General features: G+C 34.6%; 2 protein-coding genes across 5 annotated transcripts in view; one reads left to right on the plus strand and one right to left on the minus strand.

The window, feature by feature from the left end:
- LOC149803466 (caspase-3-like) overlaps positions 1 to 27,994 on the plus strand; it is a 76,496-nt gene that overhangs the window by 28,138 nt on the left and 20,364 nt on the right. For 2 of the 3 annotated variants that reach the window (XM_089953184.1, XM_089953185.1), the window contains exons 5-6: positions 6,201 to 6,336; positions 14,391 to 17,525. In XM_089953184.1, coding sequence (XP_089809310.1) covers positions 6,201 to 6,336; positions 14,391 to 14,608 — 354 coding nt within the window. In that variant the 3' untranslated portion in view covers positions 14,609 to 17,525. Of the gene's footprint in view, positions 1 to 6,200; positions 6,337 to 14,390; positions 17,526 to 27,994 lie in introns of those variants that run through there. The other variant, XM_089953186.1, reaches the window with a different exon arrangement.
- The window catches only part of LOC149803467 (RNA polymerase I-specific transcription initiation factor RRN3-like), a 61,629-nt gene continuing 56,605 nt past the window's right edge, over positions 22,971 to 27,994 (minus strand). For both annotated transcript variants that reach the window (XM_089953182.1, XM_089953183.1), the window contains exon 16: positions 22,971 to 25,762. In XM_089953182.1, coding sequence (XP_089809308.1) covers positions 25,622 to 25,762 — 141 coding nt within the window. In that variant the 3' untranslated portion in view covers positions 22,971 to 25,621. The remainder of the gene's footprint in view (positions 25,763 to 27,994) is intronic.

A 27,994-nucleotide genomic window follows, 5' to 3' on the forward strand; every position in this document is an offset into this window, starting at 1 on the left:
GCTTGCGTAATCATTCATTTTCACTGGAAACCTCTTAAATAAATGAATGTATCAAAAGGAATAAAGTGGAAGGAAGGAATACAGATTCATAATTACTTTGAAACTGTATCTATCAAAGTTAAACATTTTGTCATTCAGCAGTGCAATTTATTAGTTGTTTACATTAGATTCAAAGCCAATATATAGAAGTTTGTTAAAATGAAACCTGTCAGTATAATTCCATGATATATTGATAAGCTGTTTAATTAATTTTATAATAACACAAGATATATTTCCTTAGCTGTTACAGACTGTCTTTTCTTCAGTGAAATATACTGCTTTTATTTGAAAAATAGTTGCACATAAATCTTATAAAGGAGACTTAGTGGGTTTACAATTTGTGTCATGTTCAGTGAATTACTATGGAAAGAGAATAGAAATCCAGTCTGATAGACAGAAAGCCAAGATCTTCAGCGTGAGAAACTTATCACAGATGTCAGGTTTCTTTCTGCCCCAACCCCCACCCTAATCTGTTAAAATATTACACTTTGAGATGAAATGCAAGAATGTACTTTTCCTATTCTTGGAAGAATCGCATGCATGTTTGCCAACATTCACTCGTATTCCATCAATATAGAATTTTCAATGTCCTGACAGACAAGCTCTTTTTTGGCACACATAAGTCGGCAGTGAAAGCTAATTAGCTCAAAAGCTACTCCTTACAACTTCATCTGTTAAATAAACAAAATTTAGTAAGCTTACTATTTACACATACATGTAATTGTACTGGTGGTACAATGAAAATACCATTTTAAGGCCTTCAACAGCTCATGCAATTTTATAGTTGAAATCTACTTCTTTTGAAAATAAACAATTTTTTGTTTAATTTAAAAGAAGAATTTGTACAATTTTTGTCCACACATTACAGAAACCAGTGGAAACCAGTCAACTGCAGACTGGAAGTGTTATACCTTTGTAATGATGTGTGTTTGAGTAATTGGCTTGGGAATGATAACCCATATACATAAACTGTTAATTAATTACCTTATTGGTGTAATCTTGGGAGTTTTAGGCCACATGTGGAATGTTTTATGAGATATTATTTGCAATAATGAGACCCTTGTTGGTCCATGATGACTTTCAAGTCTTTGAATAAAAATCAGCCAAACTGTGGCAGATGTGAGATAAAATGGAGAGACTAAGCCAAAAACTATTTCATTAGAAACACTTATGTTAATATTTTGAGTTTTTATACTGTTTAATTGTTATAGTATTGATCAAGATGTCTGTAGAGGAATATTTAAGGGAAATTCAGTATATCTTTTAAATTCTTGTTAAAATCCTGAAACATGCACTTTTTCCCAGTGCTAAAAAGGCAATGGTTAGGAAATATAAGACAACAATTTATCTAAATCCAATTCAGGAACATCCTCCCTGGGGTGAACTCCAAGCTTAGAGGAGTCCTTGAAATCAGTCAGCATTTTAAAAAACCCAGCCACAGGAAAACTGAAGTTTGAACTTCATTGCAGGCCGAGCATAGTTGTTTTGTCATTGCCACTTCTAGTGTTGATACATTCTCCATTCTTCATAAAATACAAGTGATTTGAGATAAGTCTGGACCCAAAATCTATTGAAAGTCTGTTAAGTGCGAAACTTAATCTCACTGAATGTCACTAATTGTTATCAGTCAAAATCATGTGAAGGTTTATTTTTTTAAAAATCTTGGCAGTGAACTATGAGATATCCTTTTCATTTAATTTACAATACTCTTGACTGATAGTCATTTATTTAATTGATAATACACTAACTGCTAGTCATTTATGTAACTGACAGTACACTGACTGGTAGTCATTCATTTAACTGATAATACACTAACCAGTAAACATTCATTTAACTGATAATACACTAACTGGTAGTCATTCATTTAACTGATAATGCACTAACTGGTATTCATGAATTACATTCATAACATTGTCCATTAGAATCTGATTCATGTTTAGAAGTTTTTGTCTCCTTATAGATTGAAGAGAATACATATTATGCAACAAAATCCACTTGTTTTCTTTTCAGTCCACTTAAATCTGCCTTAGAAGTCAGTCTAGTCTGATCAAAATTTGTAAATCTACTGGTTTGATGTGCTGATTCTGTAATATGTATCTTATTGTTTTAAAATTAAATTAGAATGAAGTGTAGTTATTGTTATTTTTATATGGTAACTTTTGAGTCAATTGACTTTTAAAGAAACTGCAGACTAATCCACCAGAATATGTTGAGACTGTAGAGGTACAAAATTTATATGACTTAGAATTTCATGTGAAAACAGCATAACTGCAGCAGGTTGTACATTTTTTCTTCCTAATTGAAATGATAATTTTTAAGCATTTTGCTTGCATTTTCTGTAATTTATTCATGCATCTACATGTAATTCAGCATGTTTGCTGTATGCACATATGTCCAGCTTTATAGTATCATATGCTGGGACACTGCATGCTGTGAGATTGTCAGTCATTTAAGCATGACTGCAGCTTTCAAATTCAGTAGGATGCAATTTATCCTGGAAAGCAGAATCATTGTGATTTTTAAAGTCAGTATAGCATGACTACAGCATGCATATTCATCATGTTAGCATTCCATGCTAGAAATCAATTTAAGTGAAAGCTGGTGCTGGCAAATACTTTGGCAGTGGATTTTGCTACCAACTTAGCAGCAGCCAAATGATATTGGTAAAGAACAGCAGGACAACACACTTAATTTAAAGTATTTTTATGGCAACATTTATCTTGTTCCAAAACTGACAAAAGAGCTATTCAAAACAAGTTTTCACTACTCAGGCTCACTAATTTGGAACAGCATTCCAAAGGAAGGAAATTGAACTATAAATTAATTTCACTATTAACTAATAAATTGGATGAAAAATTAAAAACCCTGGTTATAGTAGGAACTTTTACCCCCATATTTTGTATAAAGAATGTTTAAATAATGCAGTGTCTTAAATATACTTCTCAACATACAGGGGTATCATGATCACTGCTCAATAAAACAAAAAAAGCAAATTTACATGAGGGCCCTGACCATGACCAAATCTGCTTGATGAATTCTTTGAAATCCGGGAGTTTGTTGGGCAGGCTATTTCAGGCCCATGGGGCATCAAATTTCAAAGAATGTTTACATGTTATGTGGTCTTTACTCTTGGTATTGTGGAACAATTCAATGTCAGATATTATAGTACTGCTGCAGTCTTTGAATTTGACCAGATCATTCAAGTAATTAGTAGATTATTTTGCAAAGCATCTCTTATACTTCATTTGTCATGTATTTTAATCCATGAATATGACAAGAGGGAAGATCTGTTTTTTTAAACATAGTCATATGAGATAACAAAATCATTATGCATAGTCATATGAGATAACAAAATCATTAAACATAGTCATAAGATAACAAAATCATTAAACATTCATGTAGTCATGTGAGATAACAAAATCATTAAACAACACTTTTAGTACACTATCCTTTTTCCATTTTCTCAGAATTTTGTTTGCTACAGAATGCAAATTAAGTGAGCAATAATTAAAGTTTGACCTAATGAAACATTTCTTGATTGTTAATTTAATATTAGTGTACAGGTAGTGGTTGAGACATTTCAAGATGTTTAATCATTTTGCCACTTTTTGACAGATCTTAGACATGTGGTTGCTTAAATTTTAGTTATTTTGAGTCAAGATCTGTTGCAGTCCATATTTTATGGTCTTCTATGGTGAAACTGGAAATATTTTTAGTGGTTTGGCCATGAACAATGGCTTAGAATTAGGAGATTGGCTTGCATACCATTGGCTGCAAATCGGTCAGCTGATAGTTTACTGTCATTTGAAACTATTTGGATGTTACGTATTATGAGAAGGTGTTGTCATTAGCATAAGTATTCAATGATATTTGTTTAGGGAAAAACAAATGAGGTCCTAATATTGAACATTGTGGTGCTCCTTTGGAGGTTTTATGTGTGTGGCAATTCTGTTTTCAATTTGCTGAGTTTCATATAAATGTAAATTTCATTGACAAATTTTGCATACACATTTTGAGATGGGATTTACAAACAACCATAGTGTACATTTCGTATGTAAAGTCAGAATCCATATTGTACATCTCATTTGTCCACATGTCAAAATAAATTACATGAACTATGAAATATATTAGCAGTTAAAGTGTTATTCCTGATGCTGAAAATAAAATTAGTACTGGGACTATTACATTCCTTGACAGGAACCATTACATTCCTTGACAACTTTGAAAGTACTGGTTTCTGACATTTTAAATTCAGGGCTTTCAAATCCATGAAAATTGACATTTTAGATTTAAAGTCCTTGAAAATCCTTAAAAAAATCATTTTGTTCTTGTGAAACTATCTTTCATCATACAGTTCCAGGAATATTGGCATGATCAGTTTATCCGCAATCTTGTTCTGTACCCATCTACAGTTAATTCAGCTGACTTGGTTTGGTATTATTCATATTTCCATATTTGGCTTTCATGATTATTGTCTATAATTGTGGCCATGGAAATTTACTTTAGAGGCTTTAGATGTCCTGGGAAGGTTTTTTAATTTCACTTCAGAGGAATCATGCAAATCCTGATAATGGCAGTGTGGTTTACAAAATACCATGAATGGGTTTCTCTGGCCGTCTCAACATTTAACCTTTCAATGCACTGGTAACCTCATTTACGTAATAGGGAAAAAGTGATACCTGGTGCGCTAGGTACACATTTTCTAATCCCACTGTGTTGGCCTCAGGACAGATTGATGGCTAGATATAAAGGTAAATAGATAGATTTAGATGGAAAGGTTTAAAAGCTGACATCATTTTGAAATGACTTCTTATCACTCTCAACTGTTCTAAAAAGATTTATTGCTATTTGTAGAGCTCGCATTAGTCAGAAGTGAGATGTAATAGTCACTTTTCTGGTGCCAGTGTCATTCAACAGATTATTAAGTCTTTGGATACAGTTTTCCATCTGCATATTTCCTAAACCTCATTATATATTCTCATCATACTTGGCTTGAATCATTATAAGCTAAAACAATTCAATCTATGACATACTCATTTGCTCCTATGACCTTGGACTGAAAGACACAGTCATAGAACAGTTGTGTTAATGCTTTTGTTAAAATTTATTCGTTTGCTTATATTTTTTAAAACCATTTTGATAAATTTTGTTCACAGACTGGAATAATCATTATAAAGCTAAGTCAGTTCGTTATGTGCCCCATCACTTGTTTGATCTTAAGAGTACTAGTCATGAATAATTATGCTTAAGAGTACTAGTCATGAATAATTATGCAGCTAAGACAATTCATTCCACAACATGCATACTTTCTCTTTATATATTCGACTCCACTTATCTGGATAGCCATTTCACATATTTGCATAATTCACTAATTTGAATACATTTCCATGAACATATTCTTTTCTTCATCTCAGACTACAAATTCTTTTAGTTATTTGCTTATTGTTTGTTTGCAGAATCTGCATATGTATGTAAATATTTGTCCACAAATTTGCCTTTAGTCAGCTTTCAGTTGCATAATTAGAGAGGATCAAATGCTTTCTTAAACTGCACATGGCTAGCAGGCTTTGTAAGCTGGCTTGACTACTCACCTTTCATATTACATTAACTAAAATAACACAATTTTAGAGGGTAGATTAATATGCTAATTGTGTATTAAATTACATTGATGAATTGTAATTTAATTAGTTGATATTCATCTCACAACTAATTTCTATTGTACCTGTATATCATCAGAATGAATAAGAGGAAATGGAACAATTTATCACTTGGTAATAATGTAAAAATAATTAAATTACTTGAGCAGGATATTTCAATCTATTCATCTATCAGTTTGTCATTTGCAGTTATATCAGAAGTTATCTCCCTTTAATTCTGGTTGGCACATTTATATCTGGATAACTGACAAATAGTCCAAGCAAATAATGTATACCTATTTGTGATATTATGATTACATCAAGTATTGCTTGTTTGCCATATGTTGTTTTTAAGCTCTATCAAAGGTACATTGTATCTCATATTGCTGATATGGGTGATTTCAAGAATTAGCTAGGTGATTTTTGGTAACGTTCCTAAAAAAAAAATATTCTAGACATATGGCAGTTTCATTGAAGAGTTAACATTTGATTGAGCACAAAATACTTTTCTTATCTATCTTTCAGGCTTGTCAGGGACAGGAGGTTGATCAAGGAGTGGCCTTAGATGTTGCAGATTCCAAGGCAGTCGCACCAAGAGAAAAAAGCATAAAAAAGATTCCCATAGAAGCTGATATCTTGAGGGCTCATTCTTCTGTTCCAGGTATTGTGTGGATGAAGTCTGTTCTGTATTACTTTAGGCAAAAGATCTCATATGAAAGAAAGATTGTGTCACTGAGTATGATATTCTTCTGAACTGGGAGGGTAATTCTTTACCTTCCAGTAAGTGTGATAGCAGAATCCATCTTGTTACAATAATGTGGGATGGGGAAAAACTGGGAGGGTAATTCTTTACCTTCCAGTAAGTGTGATAGCAGAATCCATCTTGTGCAATAATGTGGGATGGGGAAAAACTGGGAGGGTAATTCTTTACCTTCCAGTAAGTGTGTTAGCAGAATCCATCTTGTCCAATAATGTGGGATGAGGAAAAACTGGGAGGGTAATTCTCTACCTTCCAGTAAGTGTGTTAGCAGAATCCATCTTGTGCAATAAGCATATTTAGTTTTTTTATTTCTTGCAAAAATGGATTACTTTGTTGGCAAACTTTGTTTTGAAAAATTAGACATTTTGATGGTGCCTTTGGTGTCAATGAGTGTTTATTTGTGGCATTCTAACATTCCTTATCATTAATGATAGAGATTTTCCAGGTGGGATGCCATTGTGGAAAAGTCTTTATCCTTAATCATTTCACATGATGTTTCTTTACCTCAGCAGTCTTTTTTTTTAATTTGCATGGTCAGTTTGCTTATGTGACTATTTTAAGCATTTAGAGACCACAGAATGGTTACAAAAACACATTGTGTTGACCACAGAAAGCAGGTGACCATTTAATACGTTATTTTTATGGAGGAAATTTCACAGGGGAAATGGGAATGGCTGTTCAAACCAGGTGACCAGTATAGAAAGGTTTTCATTATATCATGTTGGACTCTCAATGTTTAGTCATCGTTATGGATGTTGTCATAGAAATATATTTTCTGAAAGTTATTTAATTAGAGCAAATTACTTATTGTAAATAAAGATTAATTACTGAGTAAAAGTTGACAAAATTTGTTTAAAAATGTGCATTTTTCACATGGTTTTTCCCACATAGGCAGACTGTGTCACAGATAGTCATGAATGAGATAATTTATATTTTCAGTGAGTGTACTTAGGTAGATCCCACATGGACAGTGTCAGATATGGTTTGTGTGTGAGAGAATTTATTATCATCAACTAGCTAGATACACCAAAACCTACCCACAACCTTAATGGAAAAGTGGAGAGAATCAGCTGTTAATGTAAACTACATGTAGTGTGAAATGATGCATTTTGCCCAATTAGCAAAGTCACGGTTATCATGAGAAATAATTTGTCCAAAATACTGATGTGATGTCAATCAAACCAAGCCTCTTTTTTACTCGTTTTTACATGTTCTAAGGAAGATATAACTGGTTTAGAAACAAGCAGTTCCACTATATTTATCCATTGTATCATGATACCAACTGTGAACTGTCAAACCCTTAATTTATAGGTCAAGGTCACAGCAAGGACAATTATTTTGTGAAAAGTTGCATCTACATAATATCACTTTCAGTGGGTTTTTTTTGGTATACAATGGCAGTTCATTAATGCCGTAGAGAAATAAGATAGGTCCAAGGATTGTGCCTTATTTTATTGGACCATTACTTTATAGAGTATTGTTTATCTGCACTTGCTAGGTTCTCTTATTAAGATTGTATCCCTGAAATAGTTGTTACACTAAAATTATTATAAATTGTTATAAATGTGCTTTCCAACAAGTATGTCAACAAAGGCAAATGCTTTCTTAGATCTAAAAAGTTTTGATTCTGTTATGTGACCCATATCAATGTTTCAAGTTATTTATCAGTTATCTTAATTAGCACAGGATGACACGAGTGCTTTGATAGAAAGCCTGACTGGTGTTGATGTAAGCCTCAGGTCATTGTTAAGCAAGTATTGATTTGTTTTGCAACAGGTTTCTCATCAATTCTGGAAATGGTGGGTAGGACTGAACTAGGTATGTTATTTTCAGGAAGATCTTTTTCATTGCCCTTATGTATGGTATTATTCTTGCCCTCTTTATGGTATAAGGAAATTTAATACATTATTGGCTTAAGTTTATAATGTGTGATGTTGACTTGCATACAGTGTATTATATTAGCCCTTGGTTTCAACAATATAGGACCTTTACCATTTAACCCTGTGCTTTTTAGAGTAGTAAGGTGTTGAGAGAGTGTCATACATTTTTGCTGCTTGTTTCTAGAATATTTTTGAGGTTCTGAAGTTTGGAGCCCACATTCTTCTAATTTGGTATAGTTTGGTGTTGGGTCATTTAATAATTTGATATCATTAGCATAATTGCAGAAATGTTTGTTTAGATGTTATGTCCTTTCTCTCAGTCAAGACTCTTTTCTTTTGAGCTGGTAAACTTGGATTTTTTTTGGGGGGGGGGGGGGTCACTAATATATTTCCAAAATGTTCTGCTGTCTTTGTTTTGTTTACTGCTTCCATGAAATAAGATTGTTTTGATTTCCTTATAAGAAACACTTAATTCTTGTGCCATAATCTGTAATTTCCTTGATCCCTTGAGCAAATTGCTAGAGTTTTGTACATGGATGTATGAAAGACTATATCTTGTTGTTGTTGTTATAGGGTTTAACGCCATTTTTTAGCACATGAGAGGCTATACATGGTGGCCAGTTTTAATGGTGGAGGAAGAACCCAGGAAATCCCTGGAAAGAACCATCAACCCTCGAGAAGCTACTGGCAAGCTTTCTCACATAACCACATTGGCCGATTCCGAGACTCTAACCCAGTCAGACAGAGGTGAGATGGCAGTGATCCTTAATGGAGAGTGCTTTAGACCACTTGGCCACTCGGGGCCCCACAATATCCTGTAATTTAGCATTGAAATTAATTTGGAACAGAGAAATTTTTATACAGAATTATGATGGACACTCCTGCTGCAGCTTTGTCAGTATTCCTTTAAAAGTTGTTACCTTATGAAATTTGTTAGAGTACATTATTAGTATAGAATTCAGAAATCATAAAAATACAGGTTAAGACCCAGATTTGTTGTGGAGACCAAATTGTTAGGGCCTGTTTTTTTGTTTTTTTGTAACTAACGTTCCTTGCATATGTTAGATACTTTAGGGATACATATAAGAAAATGCTTTACTGTTAATACAAGTTGTGGCAAACATAGGTTAGGGGTTGGGGTAAGGTCTTCTTCCATTTATACAGAACTTAAGATATAAATTTTTCTATGTCTCAGCTGTGTATAGACCAGCTCATAAATTTACCTTCAGATGTTTGTTCTGATATACATAGTAAGGGACATAGATTTTGTCTGGGTACATAGATTTTGTCTGGTACATAGATTTTGTCTGGGTACATGTACAATTGAACCTTACTTTATCTCACATGAATGAAATTGGCTCTTCAATAAACAATCGAACTATCTTCTGATCAGTGTAACCATGTAATTGATGTTGTCTTTTGACCCAGATACCAAATCCTGTATGATTAGAAACCAAATTTCATTCAGCTTTTGAATTCACCCTAACCTAGACATATTTGAATGATGGCAACGTCATTATTAAAACCTTCAAAAAATTATGTGATCTTAATTTGCCAAAAGTGTACTACCTGCAGACAATCCTCTAATTTTCCAGAGTAAATTTAATAAAGCAAGAACTTCATATGGTGGCCATATATTTCTTGATACAGATGTTTAGAAAGATGGAGACAAGGTTGCTGCTGCTCTTGCAATACCCCACATCATCATCTCCAGCTGGTAACAGAATACAGCTTCCATCTTTACTTACCAAGTTACAGCCATTCATAAAACATAAATTCAGTTTTCATGCCCTCCAAAACTCAATCTTTTCAGATCCACCTTACACACTGAAATTACCCTACAGAATCTTCAATTTTGACAATCCTCTAATATCCTGTTTTATAGAGACATGATCTTATGGAGTTTTGGAAAAGTATCTTTTACTGTTGACTCTGCAGTCACAGAGGTATTAAAGGCCATAGAAGAATAGATTAGGATAATAGATAAGGCAGTCAATGATACCTGCAGTTCCCAATTCCAGAGTGGAAGAATCCATATGGGAGCTTGAGTATTATATCAATATGTTCTGTATACTTGGCAAGATATGTGGAATGAAAACTCCACAAACAAGTTTTGAAACATCAAATCCAGCAGTGGTGAGTTGGCATCATTGATATAATTCATATACAACAAATCACAGAAATTTGGCAGTACTGTGCTACATACATATCATTCTCAAACACTGACTTCCTGAATGGTAAAACCTTGACCATAAAGTGTATTGTGCCAGTGTTTACTCACTGTGCAAAAAATCTGCCATATTCCTTCACAACTCAACCCACCATTATTTCACTCCATGCAAGATCATACCGGTCTCACCCTGAATTCCTACAGGCACCTAAATTCAGCATGAAAACCCAAGGACTGGTCCCCAGTGCCATTTAGCAGGGACACCTTAAAGCTCAAAAGCATTGGGTGAGTATCCCATATTACTTTGTTTTGCTCTTTCTTTGTTTTGGATTCCTCATTATCATAGACAAATCCTATCTCATTCCATCCCAATTTCTTCATTTATCTCGGCATGGAGAACTAAATCACATCCATTGATTTACAGTACATCTGCCTTTAGAATATTCAGTGGATATCACCCCAGTGATTAGTCGCATCTTTGTTTGAGACTGGCTTCACCACTTGGGTCTTGTCAGTGTGGCTACAAACCCTCCCATATTGTACTGCCACAGAAAAGACAGCAGCATATTGCCATCCTATCTTCAGTGGTTATTAAAGAATTTGTTGAGTATCCTTCAATATTAATTTCAAATCTGACGCTGTTGTTCTTAATAAAATTATCTATATAATGGTATGCAAAAATATATAGCTCATGAAGAAAGGCAGAAATGAAATTTAATATGACTTTTTATCACATATTTGGTACACTTTGCCTACAGCGTGTGCAGTTTCGTATTTTTTATATTATACAGGTGAACATACCACTTTATGTGATTCTGATTGGTCCATGGCTGCGATCATGGGAAAACATTTTTAACCCTGCCTTCTGGAATTTTTTGTTTTCATTGAACATTTCTGGCCACAATATTTTGATTTGACTCGCGAAAGGGAATCAGGAAAAAATGGTCTTTTCTGTTTCAGTATTGCCAATTTACCCCCACAGGGGTTTGTTATGTCATGTATAACATGATATGTCATGTATAACATATCATAACATGAAAAAGGGCAAAACCTCCAAGACAAGAACAATAACAACAAGTAAAACTACGGGTATTGCTTAGATGATAAAGAGGGTGGGAATGGATGGATGGTATATCTGTAGCATGGAATTCACCCTATACGTAAGCTTGGTTTAAATGTGAACTTAATGAAGTAAATAAACTCACCTTTGTTCACAATGTGACATCACACACATTAGACATTTTGTGTTGACAAATGTTTTGTCTTTTGTCAAACGTTCTGTTTATTTGGATAGATGCATATTCTTTGATTTATTGTTATCAAAAATGTATAATATACTTTTACTATTTCAAATTTGTTTGGGACTATTTTTTATGCACAACAAATGAAAGGTACAGCATCTGTCAAAATGAACAAAATTATTCATTCTTCTTTCTATCTAAATAATTCTACTGAAATAAAACTACATGATAAAAAGATTCTCAGATGGGTAATGATTTAATATTAATTTTATGAAACTCATTAAATAATGTCCAACTTTTGCTTGCCAAGGCTCGCAAAAGCGGGATATTATTAAACTCATTTCATAAATTCAATATTAAATCGTTACCCATTTGAGATCCTCTATCAATATAATCAATCAGAATTGTTGAGAAAATATGAATTTATTTACATATGGGTCAAAATTCTTTGTTGTTCCTTCTGCCTGGAAAATGGTTTCTTGTTGACATGGGTTACCTGAAACAGATTGAGCAAATCAAAAGATGAGATCTCACATGTTCATAATACTCAGAAAAGAAAGGAATGATATTTTGGGTTATCTGCCCATCATACAAGGAACTAGCCCTTTAGTCCAGTTGAATTTCTTGCACATATTGGCTTATGAGGTGCAACTACACTAACATCTTCCAGGCTGTGGAATGAAGGTCAGAAATGGTATTTTCAAGCTCTTACCTCAAAGATCTATCATCTTAAAGGGCTCATTTTGACCTGGTGAGACTTATGCCAATATTACAAAGCTATACCTCTCTACTTCCACTGGATTTCAGGAGTGAAAATATTTACACTGCATCTATGCATAAATCTATTCAAGCACTTGATCAAGCTAAAATGTTCTGTCTGAACCTGGAACAAGTTGGTATGGAGTACCACAAGGCTCACTTCTAGGTCCATTATTGTTTATACTGTTTATTAATGACCTACCGCTTTTACTAAGTGACTCTATATCATCTTCAGATCTCTCTACAGATGACTCAACATTGTCAGACATACAAAACACAAAGCATGAACTGGAAATTCTTTACAAGATGCCCTTAACAAACCGGACAACTGGTGCACATGCAATGGCATGGTAGTAAATAATGGTAAAACTAAAATATTACTTATCTCAACAAGGCAAAAAAGAACAAATTAAGATAATGATGAACTATGTCTGACATGAAAGGATATAAATTTGCAAATGGTCTATCCTGATAGACAACTTGGTAAATGGTAGGATAAGACATTTTCTCCCTGAAAGGCACAGAAAACTATTTTATAACAGTTACATACGAGACTATTTGGACTACTGTAATACAGTATGGGGTAATTCAAATGATAAAAACATAGCAAAGCTGGCACATCTTCAAAAAAGAGCATTTGGCTAATATCAATCCAGAAAGAAAGCAAGGGAAATTCAGCTTTTAAGTTAAATATATTACCTATTAAAGACTGAACCTGGTTGAGAAAAGCCAAATTAATGTACAGGATATCCAATAATGGTGCTCCTGAATATTTACAACCACTATTCTATTATAGGCTACCTGGTAATACTCCCCACCTGCAATCAGTGTCTACCAAACAGTATAAAATTCCCAATCCGTAAAAGGAATTGTTCAGGAATAGTTTCCAGTACTCTGGAACTTTGCTCTGGAATAGTATTCCAGTTGAGATTAGATATGCCCCCTCTATTTCCTTCTTCCAAAAACCAATGTATCCAGTGGCTTCAGAGATGCAGCTAAAAGAAATTTCCTTCATATGAGAACCTCAGGGTAGGTTAGTTCTTTAGCTAATTGTGTTAACCTGTTTCAATAAAATTATTATTATTACGATTGTTATTATTAAATGATGTGGTAACCCATGCCCATGTCTTTCATGAGACTCCAATTTGCATATGGTAGAAGACTACAGCAAAGCCAGGTCAGTGGTAAGGGGATGTAACTCCCTCTTTTTACCTGTTCACAGGACATATTATGTATTGGTTTCATATTTGAGGAAGAAACCAGTGTTTAGAGTGCAGTTTGTCTCTTTGATAATACTTGCGTGATCACAATATGGCCACACCCTTCCATTCCCCACAACCTTGGTTGCATCCTTGGCAGAATGTACATAAGTAATCCAGTAGCAATTTGATGGTTGATGGAATTTGACACTGATCCCAATATTCAAAGGGAGATCACTTGACTCCATTGACAAGCAGAATTGTTCCCTTGTAGCACTTGTTGCTAGAGAAGCCAAAAGACATGGCACGAGGGTTGGACTTGGGAGTGTAGTGAATGTACTCCTAATGTCTGATAGTGTATTATCAAAGAAACATTTTACTCAGAAAATGTATTTCTCAATTGATAAATCAGTACAAATACAGCATATTTCTCAAAACAAGTTCTCATTAGAAAGAGCATAAACACTTACCGGTAAGTTTTAAACTTGATTTGGCATTAAAATTCAGAAATGTTGTTTGTCTGGCAAAAATCTCTACAGACATTGCAGTTGGCAATAATTTCATAAATATTGTAACATTATAATGTATTATTGTGTACAATTATGTGGGACAGGAATATCTCATGTATTTCTCATATGAGCAGACTCTATCAACAATGTAATTGTAAATTGTCAGTTCTATACGTATTCAATGTTTGCATTTTAAGGCTATTCTGCTTGGAGACATGAGAGAAAGGGTTCCTGGTTCATCCAAGCTCTTACAGAAATGTTGACCAAAAACTGGAAGAAAATGGATCTGCTGACAATGCTGACCCGTGTCAACCAAATGGTGGCCCTTAAAATGACAGAAACCAAAGAGATGCAGATACCCATGTTCACATCAACGCTTACTAAAGATGTCCTCTTCACACCAAAGGAATCATGACAAAATTGAGATTTATCTGTTATCTTTGTACTATTTTCCTTGGGCATGACTTTTTGGGGGATTGATGATGGAACTGAAAAGGGTGGGCTGGGTGAGAAATGATTTGGCTTAAAATGTGCATGGTACAGTGCAGACTATGTTACTTTCATACTTGTGTTACTCTTTTACATCATTCAGTATTGACAACTGTTATAAAACAGGTGGTAAATGTATAGATTTACTGAAGTGTATTTAGTTTCAAAGGTTCTTAATGGAAGGTGGCAACTCATCTGAATGCACATTATAAAGCACTCTTTTTCACTATTTAAAACCTCCTTAACATAGCCAACTTTACTGGTCCAATCTCATTATATCCTGCAGAATGCAATGTTGCAGGACCGCTCCAGTGGCCTAGTGGTTAGAGCATCTGCCTTGGATGCAGGTTTAAACCCCAGCCAAGTCAAACCAAAGACATTTTAAAAATGGTACTAACAGCTGCTTCACTAGGTGCTCAGCATTAAGAGGTTAGTGTTAGGACTGGTCCGTCTTGTGTCAGGATAATGCGACTGGGTGGGACATCATGCTACATGTCTGGTATGATGCCCCAGTGCTAGACATCACTATAAACTGCCACACTGCAGACATTGTAGCGATATGACGAAAAATTGTTAAAGCTACATTAAAAATCCAAATCACACACACACTGTTGCGGCGTACAGTGGGGACTACACAAATGTGAAAGAAATGCAGTCTTGATATCCTGTAATATATTGTCACATTTACAAGTAGACATCTGAAAACGAATACTGTTTTAAATATTCATCTTTCACAAATGTTTACATTTAAATCCACCCTTCTTTCAAAGTAAGTTGCAGTGAGGAATTTCTATTTCTAAACTTCATGTATCTTTATAATTTATACATAATAAAATGTGAGGCAGTTTTGGCGGTTATATATATATATATATATATATATATATATATATATATATATATATATATATATATAAATGTGTGTGTGTGTGTGTGATTAGGATTTTTAACATAGCTTTAACAATTTTTCAGTCATATCACTACTGGGGCATCATAGCTAAAGAAATCTTTAACATAGCTAAAGAAATCTTTAACATATTCTGATAAAACTTGACTTTGGGTGGCAAAATGGTCCGAGTTGCTCACCCTTACATGTCACTCACACATCTCACTTCTGACAACATGGTTTAACTCTCGTTTTTAACCAACGTGCGAGAAATCTTGCCAATAGCTTCCTGTGGGTCAGTGGTTCTTCGTGCAACAAATATACTGTCATGTGTATTATTTCATGTGCTAAAAAATGGCATTAAACCATACAAAACTTGATCAAAATATGATAGGGACATTGTTTCATAGACCTAGATGTATCATTTATAGCACTTGTTGATTAACGTCGTATCTTTGGATGAGATATTGCTTGTATTAAAGAGTCCTTGAAGGAGCTGGATTCCACATTATCATTTTGAGGGTTCATGGCCCCTGAATTCTCTTTACTTAATCAAGCTTCACTCTTTAAGGCCCCAAGACATTTGCTATGCATCAGTCACCAGTAACTATTTCTAGTCAGTCTTTCAGTGAGAATACAAAATTGATGACTGATATGTTATTTAAGAAGGTGATATTTAAACAATATATATTCAGAGTCAAACTTGATTATGACAGTATTGAATATAACATTAGGTACTAAAGGAATGTACCCGTTTATAATATAAAATTCCTCATGTTTTGTATGTGTTTTTTTATATTTCTGAACCTTGGTAATATATACTATGTTTCCTTTTTATTAGGCAAATGAAATCTTACTGACTTACTGATATGATTGGTGTTTATTGTGTGTGGTGCATAATTACTGACACTGTAAACAACTCACCATAATTACACATCAAGTAATAAGACATTCTATATTGATTCTATGAAGGGGTAGTTCCATTGAAAACAATAAATAATGGAAACAGGTTTTCTATTTCAAAGAAACCACACCTTTTAGATGTGTAAGTAAGCAAATTATGTACAAATGTACAAATAACATGCTACTGAGTACAACAAAAATGTATAATGTACAGATCACCTTTATTATAATAATGCATTTTTCACATCTCAAAACATTCTTTATTTTCCCTAATATGCCAAAGTTATTATTGCTGTGTTAATCAGGGTTTTAAATTCATGTATAGCTTGAGAGCAATAATTTCTGTCAAAAGGTAAAATTACTGTGATATACACGTCTGATATGTATGATCTGTAATGATGATGTTAAAGATCGTAACTCATTTTATTTTTTGGATTGTGATATTATTTGTTTTGGTGGTAGTAGTAGTAGTCATTGTTGCTGCTGCTGTTATTATAATTGTCAAGCTCTATTATGGTGACATTGTTTGGTATGGCCTATATTTCCCAGTTGTCTTCATGATAAACTGAAATGAATTAGGCTTTAGAGCTGTTGCTGCGCAGATTTTGGCAAAGAGCTTTTTTATGTAGAAAAAAGAAATATGAATTAATACTGTGAAAAGGACATAGAATCAAACCGCATATGAATGAGGGAATAGCAAATTTTTAACCAAGGAAATAACTATTGGGATCAAGTCACAACATTTGCCTCCTATCTGTACACTAGATTTTCACCCTCTGTAATGAATTTTGGCATCCAATATGGCATACAATTTGGATTCAGAATCTGTAACTTTTTATTCATTCATTCCAAACAAATAAACAATTGTTTTTCTGCCCACAAAATGTACAATCATTAAACTGCAAATGCAAGCTTCTAGGTCATATAGCAGACTAGCTTGTAAAGATAGCTGCTTGTTGATTCTTACAGATTTTTATAATTTAAATGCAGATTTTAATGACATACTTGTAAACAAAAAAAAAGCTGTTCATTGGACTCAGTGGTAGTTTGTACCCCCTTGCGATTTTAAAACATAAAAAGCATCAATAATACATGTATAACAAATGTACAAGACTTATTCATTTCATTCATTATTATTTCTAACCTATTGATACAAAGGGGTCTCTAACACTGTCATCCTTTTAGCATTTCATTAACAAAGTGGGAGTTTTCACTGTAAACAATGAGCCTACTCGCTAGCCTTTTCTGGTTCCTGGAAAGGTCCATTTTCAGCAAAGAGGTATATGAAGGTCCCATTATCTGAAAATATAGACTTGTCCATGCAAATATGGATGCCTTGTTATAGTATTCACACACCCTCCTGTTTGTTTGTACCCCCTACCGATTTTAAAAAGAAAATATATCAAGGATATGTTGTTGTTGTGGGGTTTAACACCATTTTCCAGCACAAGATAGGCTTTACATGGCGGCCAGTATAAATGGTGGAGGAAGAAGCCAGGAAAACCTTGGAAAAAACCACCAATCCACGAGAAGCTACCAGCAAACTTTCTCACGTACCCACATTGGCCAAGCGTGAGACTCGAACCCACACAGACAGAAGTGAGATGGCAGTGATCCATAATGGTGATTGCTTTAGACCACTCGGGGTGGGGGGCCTGTATCAAGGATATAAAAATGGCACTAAACTGGGTCATTTCATTCATCAATTTATAATTCTTAACCTGATTGTCACCAGAGGGTACCAAACACCATTAAGTTGTTGGCATTTCAAATCAAACACGAGTTTCTTTATGGTTGCCATATTTGCATGGGTGTATGTTTTCAAGCAACAGATTGAATTCACTGTCTTTGATAATCTTGATAATTATGTAAATTTTGGAGTTACATCTCTTTGAACACATGTATACAAGAGTTCTTCCTTTTCATTTGTTCAATTTTTAAGATAATATTAAAACTAGACATTGCATATATTGGAAAGCAGATGACAGTTTTTTACTAAAATTTACTATTAAGAAACCATAAAACGACAGCAGTCAGTCTGCTTGTTTACACTGAGATCTTCCATTGGTTTGAAATGCTAATAAGTTGACAGTCTGGTTAGAAATTATAAATTGATGAATGAAATATCCAAGTTTTGTGCATTTTTCAAACCTTGATACTTCTAATTTTTAAAATCAGTGGTGGTGTACACACAAATGGGAGGGTGTGTGAATACTATAGTCAAGAAACTTTCATTTGGTTTGAAACACAAATAACGCAAGTGTTAGAGACCCCTGGCAACAGTTGGATTATAAATTATAAATTTCCAAGTTTTAAGCATGTTTTTTTATATCATTAGGGCTTTTCATTTTTATTAAAAAATGGGGGAACAAACTGCTGGAAGAGTAGGTGACATTACAATACCATAAAAAACCATTGATCTTCCCCCGTTGAATTTGATGCAAGTATGCACACAAGTATCAGTGCTGATGCTGAGCTCACTGTAAACCCAAATGCAGAATATAAACTTGTTCACAATATATTTAACCTTGCTATCATTGTGCAATAATATGTACTGATATTATTCAAACACAAAACAAGGGTGGTATCAATTATGGGTATGTATAGGGTGTAAAAGATATGCATATATATTGCTCAGAATCAAACTCATCCAACATCTTAATCATACAAAGCCTATTTGACAGGTTTTATCAAAATATTAGCAAAATAAATTAGCTGCTAGATTAACAAACTCAACCAAACGACTACAAGGTCCCATCATTAATAGTGACAATTTTAGACAAATTCAAACTGTTTACGTTCGGCAATGGGGTGGGGCATTTTAATTTATTGATCTGTACCATATCCTTGCTACATGGGTACATGTAAGCCAATGTTTATTTTCACATTTGTTACATTGTCATCCTAGCAAATTCATGTGCCATTAGGTATTTCGAGTCCATACTCAGTATATTTTACCCAAATATTTTGCATAGTTACAAATAATCTTAATTCTGTGCTATGTTCAATGGCAAATGTGTATTTTAAGTGGTCTTCATCTTTGGATAAAATTTGTTGATTGATGCACCTCCAATATTTTCTTAAGTAATATTTCAAAGTATAGTTGAGCAATAAAACACAGTTTATGTAATAAATTTTGACATGGACAAGATCTACTTGACAATAAAATATCCACTTACCATCTCATGTATGCTGTGATTTTCCCACAAAACCAACCTCTGACGTTAGGAACCCAGTATTTACTGGAACTTGTCTTATGGAAGGGTTTTAGTGTTTGGTTGTGTATTTTTAATTGGACGTGGAATAATATAACTTGGCATTCAGTATTTGTTTTGAATCATAGTATTTTAGCTATTAATATATATTGTGTTGTAAATCCTTCAAAGAAATGTGCATAATATTGACAAGTAATGAAATGAAAGTTATGCATAGGGGTGTCATGGACAAAAGTCTGAAAGTTTTCCTCTGACTGGCATCAGGTTCATTTAAATTTTAATAAAACATATCAACTATTTTTAATGGTCATCTATTTCACGTGATAATTATTTTGTTGTTGAATCAGTTGTGTTATTTGGATGTAATGTTACTCCAATGAATATTCATGAATGTTTATTAGTGAATTGTTTGTGATCACCATTATTACTTAATACATATTGTTGAGATTGACTATGGTATTATTAAATACAGACAGCATAATAAAACAACATGCACATTTTGTTACATTAATTTATTATGTTAAGATTTGAATAAATCCTATATTTTTCTCAGAGATTCTGTTTTTTTATGTACTTGGATAGATTTATAGTTTCTCAACATATAAACAGTTAATATAACAATCATTACTATTGGGTCTCGGTCTGTTATCAGATGACTTTCTATAAACAGAGCATAACTATATTGTAACCAAGTTACTGGTTAAAGAATTGCTTAAGGCCATGATATTTGAAGTAACTTGATATACAAGTGAGCTTGTGCTGTAAATTAAACCTGGTTAAGAATGCAACAACATGCATGAATTTCACACATATTCCAAGATCTTAATGACATGGGCATATTTACCCAGCTTTATATAAATCCTATTAAACATAAAAATATAGTCTCTAGTGTGCAATGCTCCCCTCCTTATGGTTTTATATTTCTTTGGCATAACCCATTACAACTCAACATATCCCATTTAAAAAAAAGTAAATACAGGGTATTTATCTATCTCAGTTCCTGTATATTTAGTAGTTAAAATAATGAGAAAGCTGCTGTAGATGTCGTTTTGAAGAAGTTCATGCCATAGTACTGTATTTATTTCATTTTTAAATTTTATATTAAACGACGTGGAAATTAAGTTCAAACCTGGTATTAGAATTTTGGCACATCAACACACTAGTAGCTATAACAGTTTGATTTCAGTTTTTGGATTTATTCTGGACTAATACTGAATTGTATTCAGACTTAAAATTAGGGATTATTTGATAATTTAATTTCAGTACTGTACGTTCTTTTTTCTCATTTTCATTTTGTATTCTAGGGAAATAAGTTATGTTAAATTTGACAAAGCTTGTTGTCTTTCACTCTTTTCTATCACTTATTTTAAGAGCACAGACTCTTTACACAACCCACTGATTTATAGTTACCTTTTCTACAAGAAGAAATTCTGATTGATATGGCCCTGTGATTCCTGCACACCATGAATCACAAGTCACTCTTAAATGATATGGCCCTGTGATTCCTGCACACCACGAATCATAACATGTCACTCCTAAATGATATGGCCTTGTCACTCCTGCACACAATGAACAAGTCACTCTGAAATGATAAGGCCCTGTGATTCCTGCACACCATGAATCACAAGTCACTCTTAAATGATAAGGCCCTGTGATTCCTGCACACCATGAATCACAAGTCACTCTTAAATGATAAGGCCATGTGATTTCTGCACACCATGAAATAAATGATATGGCCCTGTGATTCGTGCACACCACGAATCATAACATGTCACTCCTAAATGATATGGCCTTGTCACTCCTGCACACAATGAACAAGTCACTCTGAAATGATAAGGCCCTGTGATTCCTGCACACCATGAATCACAAGTCACTCTTAAATGATAAGGCCCTGTGATTCCTGCACACCATGAATCACAAGTCACTCTTAAATGATAAGGCCCTGTGATTCCTGCACACCATGAATCACAAGTCACTCTTAAATGATAAGGCCATGTGATTCCTGCACACCATGAATTAAATGATATGGCCCTGTGATTCGTGCACACCACGAATCATAACATGTCACTCCTAAATGATATGGCCTTGTCACTCCTGCACACAATGAACAAGTCACTCTGAAATGATAAGGCCCTGTGATTCCTGCACACTATTAATTACAAGTCACTCTTAAATGATAAGGCCCTGTGATTCCTGCACACCATGAATCACAAGTCACTCTTAAATGATAAGGCCATGTGATTCCTGTACACCATGAACCACAAGTCACTCTTAAATGATAAGGCCATGTGATTCCTGCACACCATGAATTAAATGATATGGCCCTGTGATTCGTGCACACCAAGAATCATATGTCACTCTTAAATGATATGGCCTTGTTGACTCCTGCACACCATGAACCATTACAAGTCAATCCTAAATGATATAGCCATGTGATTCCTGCACACCATGAATCACAAGTCACTCCTAAATGAAATGGCCCTGTGATTCCTGCACACCACAAATCATAACATGTCACTCCTAAATGATATGGCCTTGTGACTCTTGCACACCATGAACCATACAAAGTCACTCTTAAATGATAAGGCCCTGTGATTCCTGCACACCATGAATCACAAGTCACTCTTAAATGATAAGGCCCTGTGATTCCTGCACACCATGAATCACAAGTCACTCTTAAATGATAAGGCCCTGTGATTCCTGTACACCATGAACCACAAGTCACTCTTAAATGATAAGGCCATGTGATTCCTGCACACCATGAATTAAATGATATGGCCCTGTGATTCGTGCACACCAAGAATCATATGTCACTCTTAAATGATATGGACTGTGATTCCTGCACACCATGAATCACAAGTCACTCCTAAATGATATGGCCCTGTGATTCCTGCACACCATGAATCACAAAAATCACTCCTAAATGGTATGGTCTTGTGATTCCTGCACACCACAAATCATAACAAGTCACTCCTAAATGATATGGCCTGTGATTCCTGCATACCATGAATCACAAGTCACTCCTAAATGATATGGACTGTGATTCCTGCATACCATGAATCACAAGTCACTCCTAAATGATATGGCCCTGTGATTCTTGCACACCATGAATCGTAACAAGTCACTCTTAAATGATATGGTCCTGTGATTCCTGCATACCATGAATCACAAGTCACTCCTAAATGATATGGCCCTGTGATTCTTGCACACCATATATCATAACAAGTCATTCCTAAATGATATGGCCCTGTGATTCTGGCACACCATGAATCGTAACAAGTCACTCCTAAATAATTAACTTTAATATCCAATTTTTAAAAAAAGAATGATACATCTCCTGAAAAAATGAAACTAATCACTTAAAATTAAAAATATTTTAGCATAAATTTCTTTGCGAACAAAATGTTGATAAAAGAAAGAAATAATTAAAGTTGCACAACTGACTTTTCAAAGTTTGCATACTTTTTCAATTGTGGGATTTCTTATTTATTTAAGGCTCCTTGGTTGTTTTTTTTTTCTTTCTCTTTGTCATGTTGTCTTTGAAGTATTTACTTTAGTCAGCGCACAAGAAACTATGCTGTAAATGTTAAAGCGTGTACTTTAGTTGGTGCATAAGAAACTTAACAGTCTAGGTTAAAGTCTATCCTTAGTGCATGAAAAACTTAACTGTCTAGGTTAAAGTCTATACTTATTGCATGAAAAACTTAACTGTCTAGGTTAAAGTCTATACTTAGTGCATGAAAAACTTAACTGTCTAGGTTAAAGTCTATACTTAGTGCATGAAAAACTTAACTGTCTAGGTTAAAGTCTATACTTAGTGCATGAAAAACTTAACTGTCTAGGTTAAAGTCTATACTTAGTGCATGAAAAACATAACTGTCTAGGTTAAAGTCTATACTTAGTGCATGAAAAACTTAACTGTCTAGGTTAAAGTCTATACTTATTGCAGAAAAACTTAACTGTCTAGGTTAAAGTCTATACTTAGTGCATGAAAAACTTAACTGTCTAGGTTAAAGTCTATACTTAGTGCATGAAAAACTTAACTGTCTAGGTTAAAGTCTATACTTAGTGCATGAAAAACTTAACTGTCTAGGTTAAAGTCTATACTTAGTGCATGAAAAACTTAACTGTCTAGGTTAAAATCTATACTTAATGCATGGGAAACTTAACTGTCTAGGTTAAAATCTATACTTAATGCATGGGAAACTTAACTGTCTAGGTTAAAGTCTATACTTAATGCATGGGAAACTTAACTGTCTAGGTTAAAATCTATACTTAATGCATGGGAAACTTAACTGTCTAGGTTAAAATCTATACTTAATGCATGGGAAACTTAACTGTCTAGGTTAAAGTCTATACTTAATGCATGTGAAACTTAACTGTCTAGGTTAAAGTCTATACTTAATGCATGGGAAACTTAACTGTCTAGGTTAAAATCTATACTTAATGCATGGGAAACTTAACTGTCTAGGTTAAAGTCTATACTTAATGCATGGGAAACTTAACTGTCTAGGTTAAAGTCTATACTTAATGCATGTGAAACTTAACTGTCTAGGTTAAAATCTATACTTAATGCATGGGAAACTTAACTGTCTAGGTTAAAGTCTATCCTTAGTGCATGGGAAACTTAACTGTCTAGGTTAAAGTCTGTACTTAATGCATGGGAAACTTAACTGTCTAGGTTAAAATCTATACTTAATGCATGGGAAACTTAACTGTCTAGGTTAAAGTCTATCCTTAGTGCATGGGAAACTTAACTGTCTAGGTTAAAGTCTGTACTTCTTTTAGATGCCTAAGAAACTTTACTGGATATGTTATACCTCAAAATAAATTCTGAGATTAATCTCCTGTCTTCATTACAATGAGGTTTTACTATGCACTGACATTAGATGCACAATATCAGATTTCTTAAATATCATCATGTTTATTCACATAAAAAGAATAACTTACATAGGACTGTAACATTGTATATCAATCTGACTGGCATACATCCTGATACAAGATTAGAATTGTTTTCTGAAAACAAAATTAACAATGTTTTACAGATTTCTCCTCAAATGATAAATATAATATGAAAACCTTGTAGAAGTATTTTCTGAAACAAAATTAACAATGTTTCACAGATTTCTCCTCAAATGATAAATATAATATGAAAAACTTATTGATGAGCAGAAATGGGAAAAATACTGATGCGCTACCAGTGGGTGAAATGGATCTGGGGAAATAACGGGAAACAGTTATTGGGAACGTGTAGTTGTATTAAATGCTAAAGCCATAAAAAGCCAAAGCCTACATGCGACCCACAAGTCACAGGTTATCCTGGTTGTAATTGAAATAAAAAGATGGAGACTGCATGGCTCCCTCCAGATGTGAAGTACAGCTGAATACCATCACTGGTTCTGGATACTTATTTATAGCTGGTGTGATTAGAACAAATCAGGTTAAATGCCTTCCTTGTGGACAATCAAGTCAGATTTAGTACATTCATCATGGACACTATGCCCACCTATTAAAAGAACGGCCTGTTGACCAATATCATTGATGGTTATATGTGAGTGATAACATAATTAAAGTCATGATTAAACCATGCTGTAGTGGCCGACAATTCACTGTCGAATTTAAGTACTCATAATTTCAAAACTTCTTATAAAATATTCATACAAATGTCTAAATATCCTGGCAATTCATTTTTAATTTCAAAGCAGTTATTGTTCAAAGAATGGCTTTAATTATTATTCAAAATATATCTACTCTAGTGATCCATCAACTGCCAAACTCTAACTCACATCCTTGTCATCTCAAACCTAAAGTCAACACTGCCCAACATTGGCTCACATTGACTGTTATGTAGCAATGATGCATATTTCCAATTTGTTTATCAAAGAATTCACAACATGCACTGTTCTGCAGCGATGTCTACTTATATTAAACAAACTTTTTAATGGTGTTTAAAACCAGGAGATGTGCCATAGTTCATGAAGTCCACCATAGACTTTTCTGTTAATGTGTTACAAAACGGTGACATCGAACTGTTCTCCACACTTTTGGCTGCCTCCTCTGCAAACATGTCTTCTTCTTCCTGAAATGATTTATGTTCATTGAATATACAGGGGAAAATGCCTACAATTATTTTGCTAGCTAAAAACATGTTATATATTTGAATATCCCTCCTAATGTGATGCAATGAAATGGCAAAGTGCTAAGGTAAACAGGGGCCACAACTCAGTTAATCTGCATATAAAGTTTTGAAGTAGAAATGAAATTTGTGATGGCTGTGATGGGATGGGATGGGCAGACATGGGTAACACTATCTACCCCTCCATAGAAATGGTGGGGTGGGGCACAGAAAGCAAATTTTAAGCAAATTGTATTTCTCAGAGAATACTTACCCAATCACATTACGTTAGAAATATTAGCCTGCTACCTCGCAAATCCAGCCCTACTAAAAGATAAAAATAGTCTTTCTCAGTCTATCTCATATACTAACTCCACTTGCCACCACCAGATGGCACCAGTTATTAGCTAAGCAATATACTAACAAGGCTGCTTGCATGGCAGGGTGGTTGGGAGGGTTTTTAAATAATGGAATTGGGTATGTATTCTCAGAGAAACATAATCTACTTAAAAATTTGCTTTCTCCTTCAAATATGTTTCCCAATCATATTATGTTAGGAGAACAGGTAAATGGAGGTGGGAATGCTGAGCATCTGACCTCTACCTTGGGTATCCTTCTTCGGAATGATGGCTGGATTCCCCATGTGAACGACAACCTGTTTTCCTAATTATGTAAGCAAACACAGCCTATGGTCACTTGATCTGTGACCCCTACATATGGTTAAGAAGATAATTACTGAAATCTTCTAACCTACAAATTTTGATTGTTTGAAATGGGTCAGGTGGTTATCTGGGCTGCCGCCACCAGATCTAATGGATTCAAAGTTTGCCACTGCGAAGCTAAATCTTTGGGCAAAAAACTGGAGAAGGTCCACACTGCATGCCAGCCAACAGCTTCTACTATATCTCAGATCAAAACATTACATTCAAATGTGAGGCTCGCAGAGATTGCTCTAATTCCATGAAGGGTAATCTTCATGAGGTGATATGAATCTTAGGCGATCTCTGAGTACACTAAGCATATAACCCATTTCAGCCACAAAGCAAGGGCTTCAGGGTGATATCCTGTTTCCCAGCTTTCACCAGAAGAGGCATTTACATGTGCCATGGCTTGTCTCCAAGCACTTCAAGCAGAGCTTGAGTACGCGAACAGGATCTTGCATGGCCATTGTTCTCAACCTATCTCAGGAAAAGAGCAGGCAAAAGCAACTCTGTGTTTACCAACAGCAGGTAACCTATTTTTAGCTATAAAGCCTGGTTGTGTCAAGAGGACCACCAAACCATCTGATCTGAACTCAAGATTGTCTGGGTCAATGGAAAGGCCATGTGGCTCGTTCACCCTGCATGTTGAAGCTAAAGCTATCAGGAAACATGTTTTATATGACAGTAACTTTATTGAAGTATTGCCTAAAGGCTAGAACTGAGCCATGTTAAAACCAAGGTCTGATTCCATTTTGGAACAAAGTGAAGGATCATAGTTGATTGAGACCAAAATTGCATATCAAGGGCTGGGAGACCAGTACTGAAGGCATCTGAATGAAATGTTGCACCGGCGAGTTGAGAAAATCGCTAATACTTGGCTTCCTGAAAGGAAAGCCTCAGAATTCCCCAGGTATTAAATTTTACCCGACAGACGATCACCGATCTCCCTAATTTTAGCCGACTGGGGGAAGAAGCCAAAAGGACAGAGTCTCTTCTTCGTCAAAATCTACTTTAACTTTATAATCTTGACGAGCAGTAGGAGGTGGAGGGCTTTTTGAAACTGCCAACCCCAATAAATATCAACTGCGGCCATGAGGTTAATGCAGTCTATTCTATGGCTGGATCTGAGTATGACTGATTTGCAGAGCTTAGTCACACCCACTCTATGTTGGGTCCTGACCTGGTTCCGCTTGCAGCTCTAGATAAGCCATTGTGATGACTCAATGTCATCCTCGTTAAGAATGTCACTATCTCTCCCATGTGTACAAGTAGTGATCATATGGAAGTCTGGCACTGCCAGAACAACTTGCTGGCTTGCTTCGTGATGATCAGTCTGGATGCTGGAGTTATAAAAACATGATCCGGCTATCATCAATACCAACCACTCCAAGGGCCTAGCTCGATATTTCTCTGTGAAATCTCTGCTGTAGTTAGGGTATGTCACCAACAGTATGCCTAAATGAAGGGATATGTCACTATAATCTTCATAAATCCT

Source organism: Sinohyriopsis cumingii, chromosome 3, assembly GCF_028554795.1.
Source record: "Sinohyriopsis cumingii isolate HCF-2022 chromosome 3, ASM2855479v2, whole genome shotgun sequence".
Classification (NCBI taxonomy): domain Eukaryota; kingdom Metazoa; phylum Mollusca; class Bivalvia; order Unionida; family Unionidae; genus Sinohyriopsis; species Sinohyriopsis cumingii.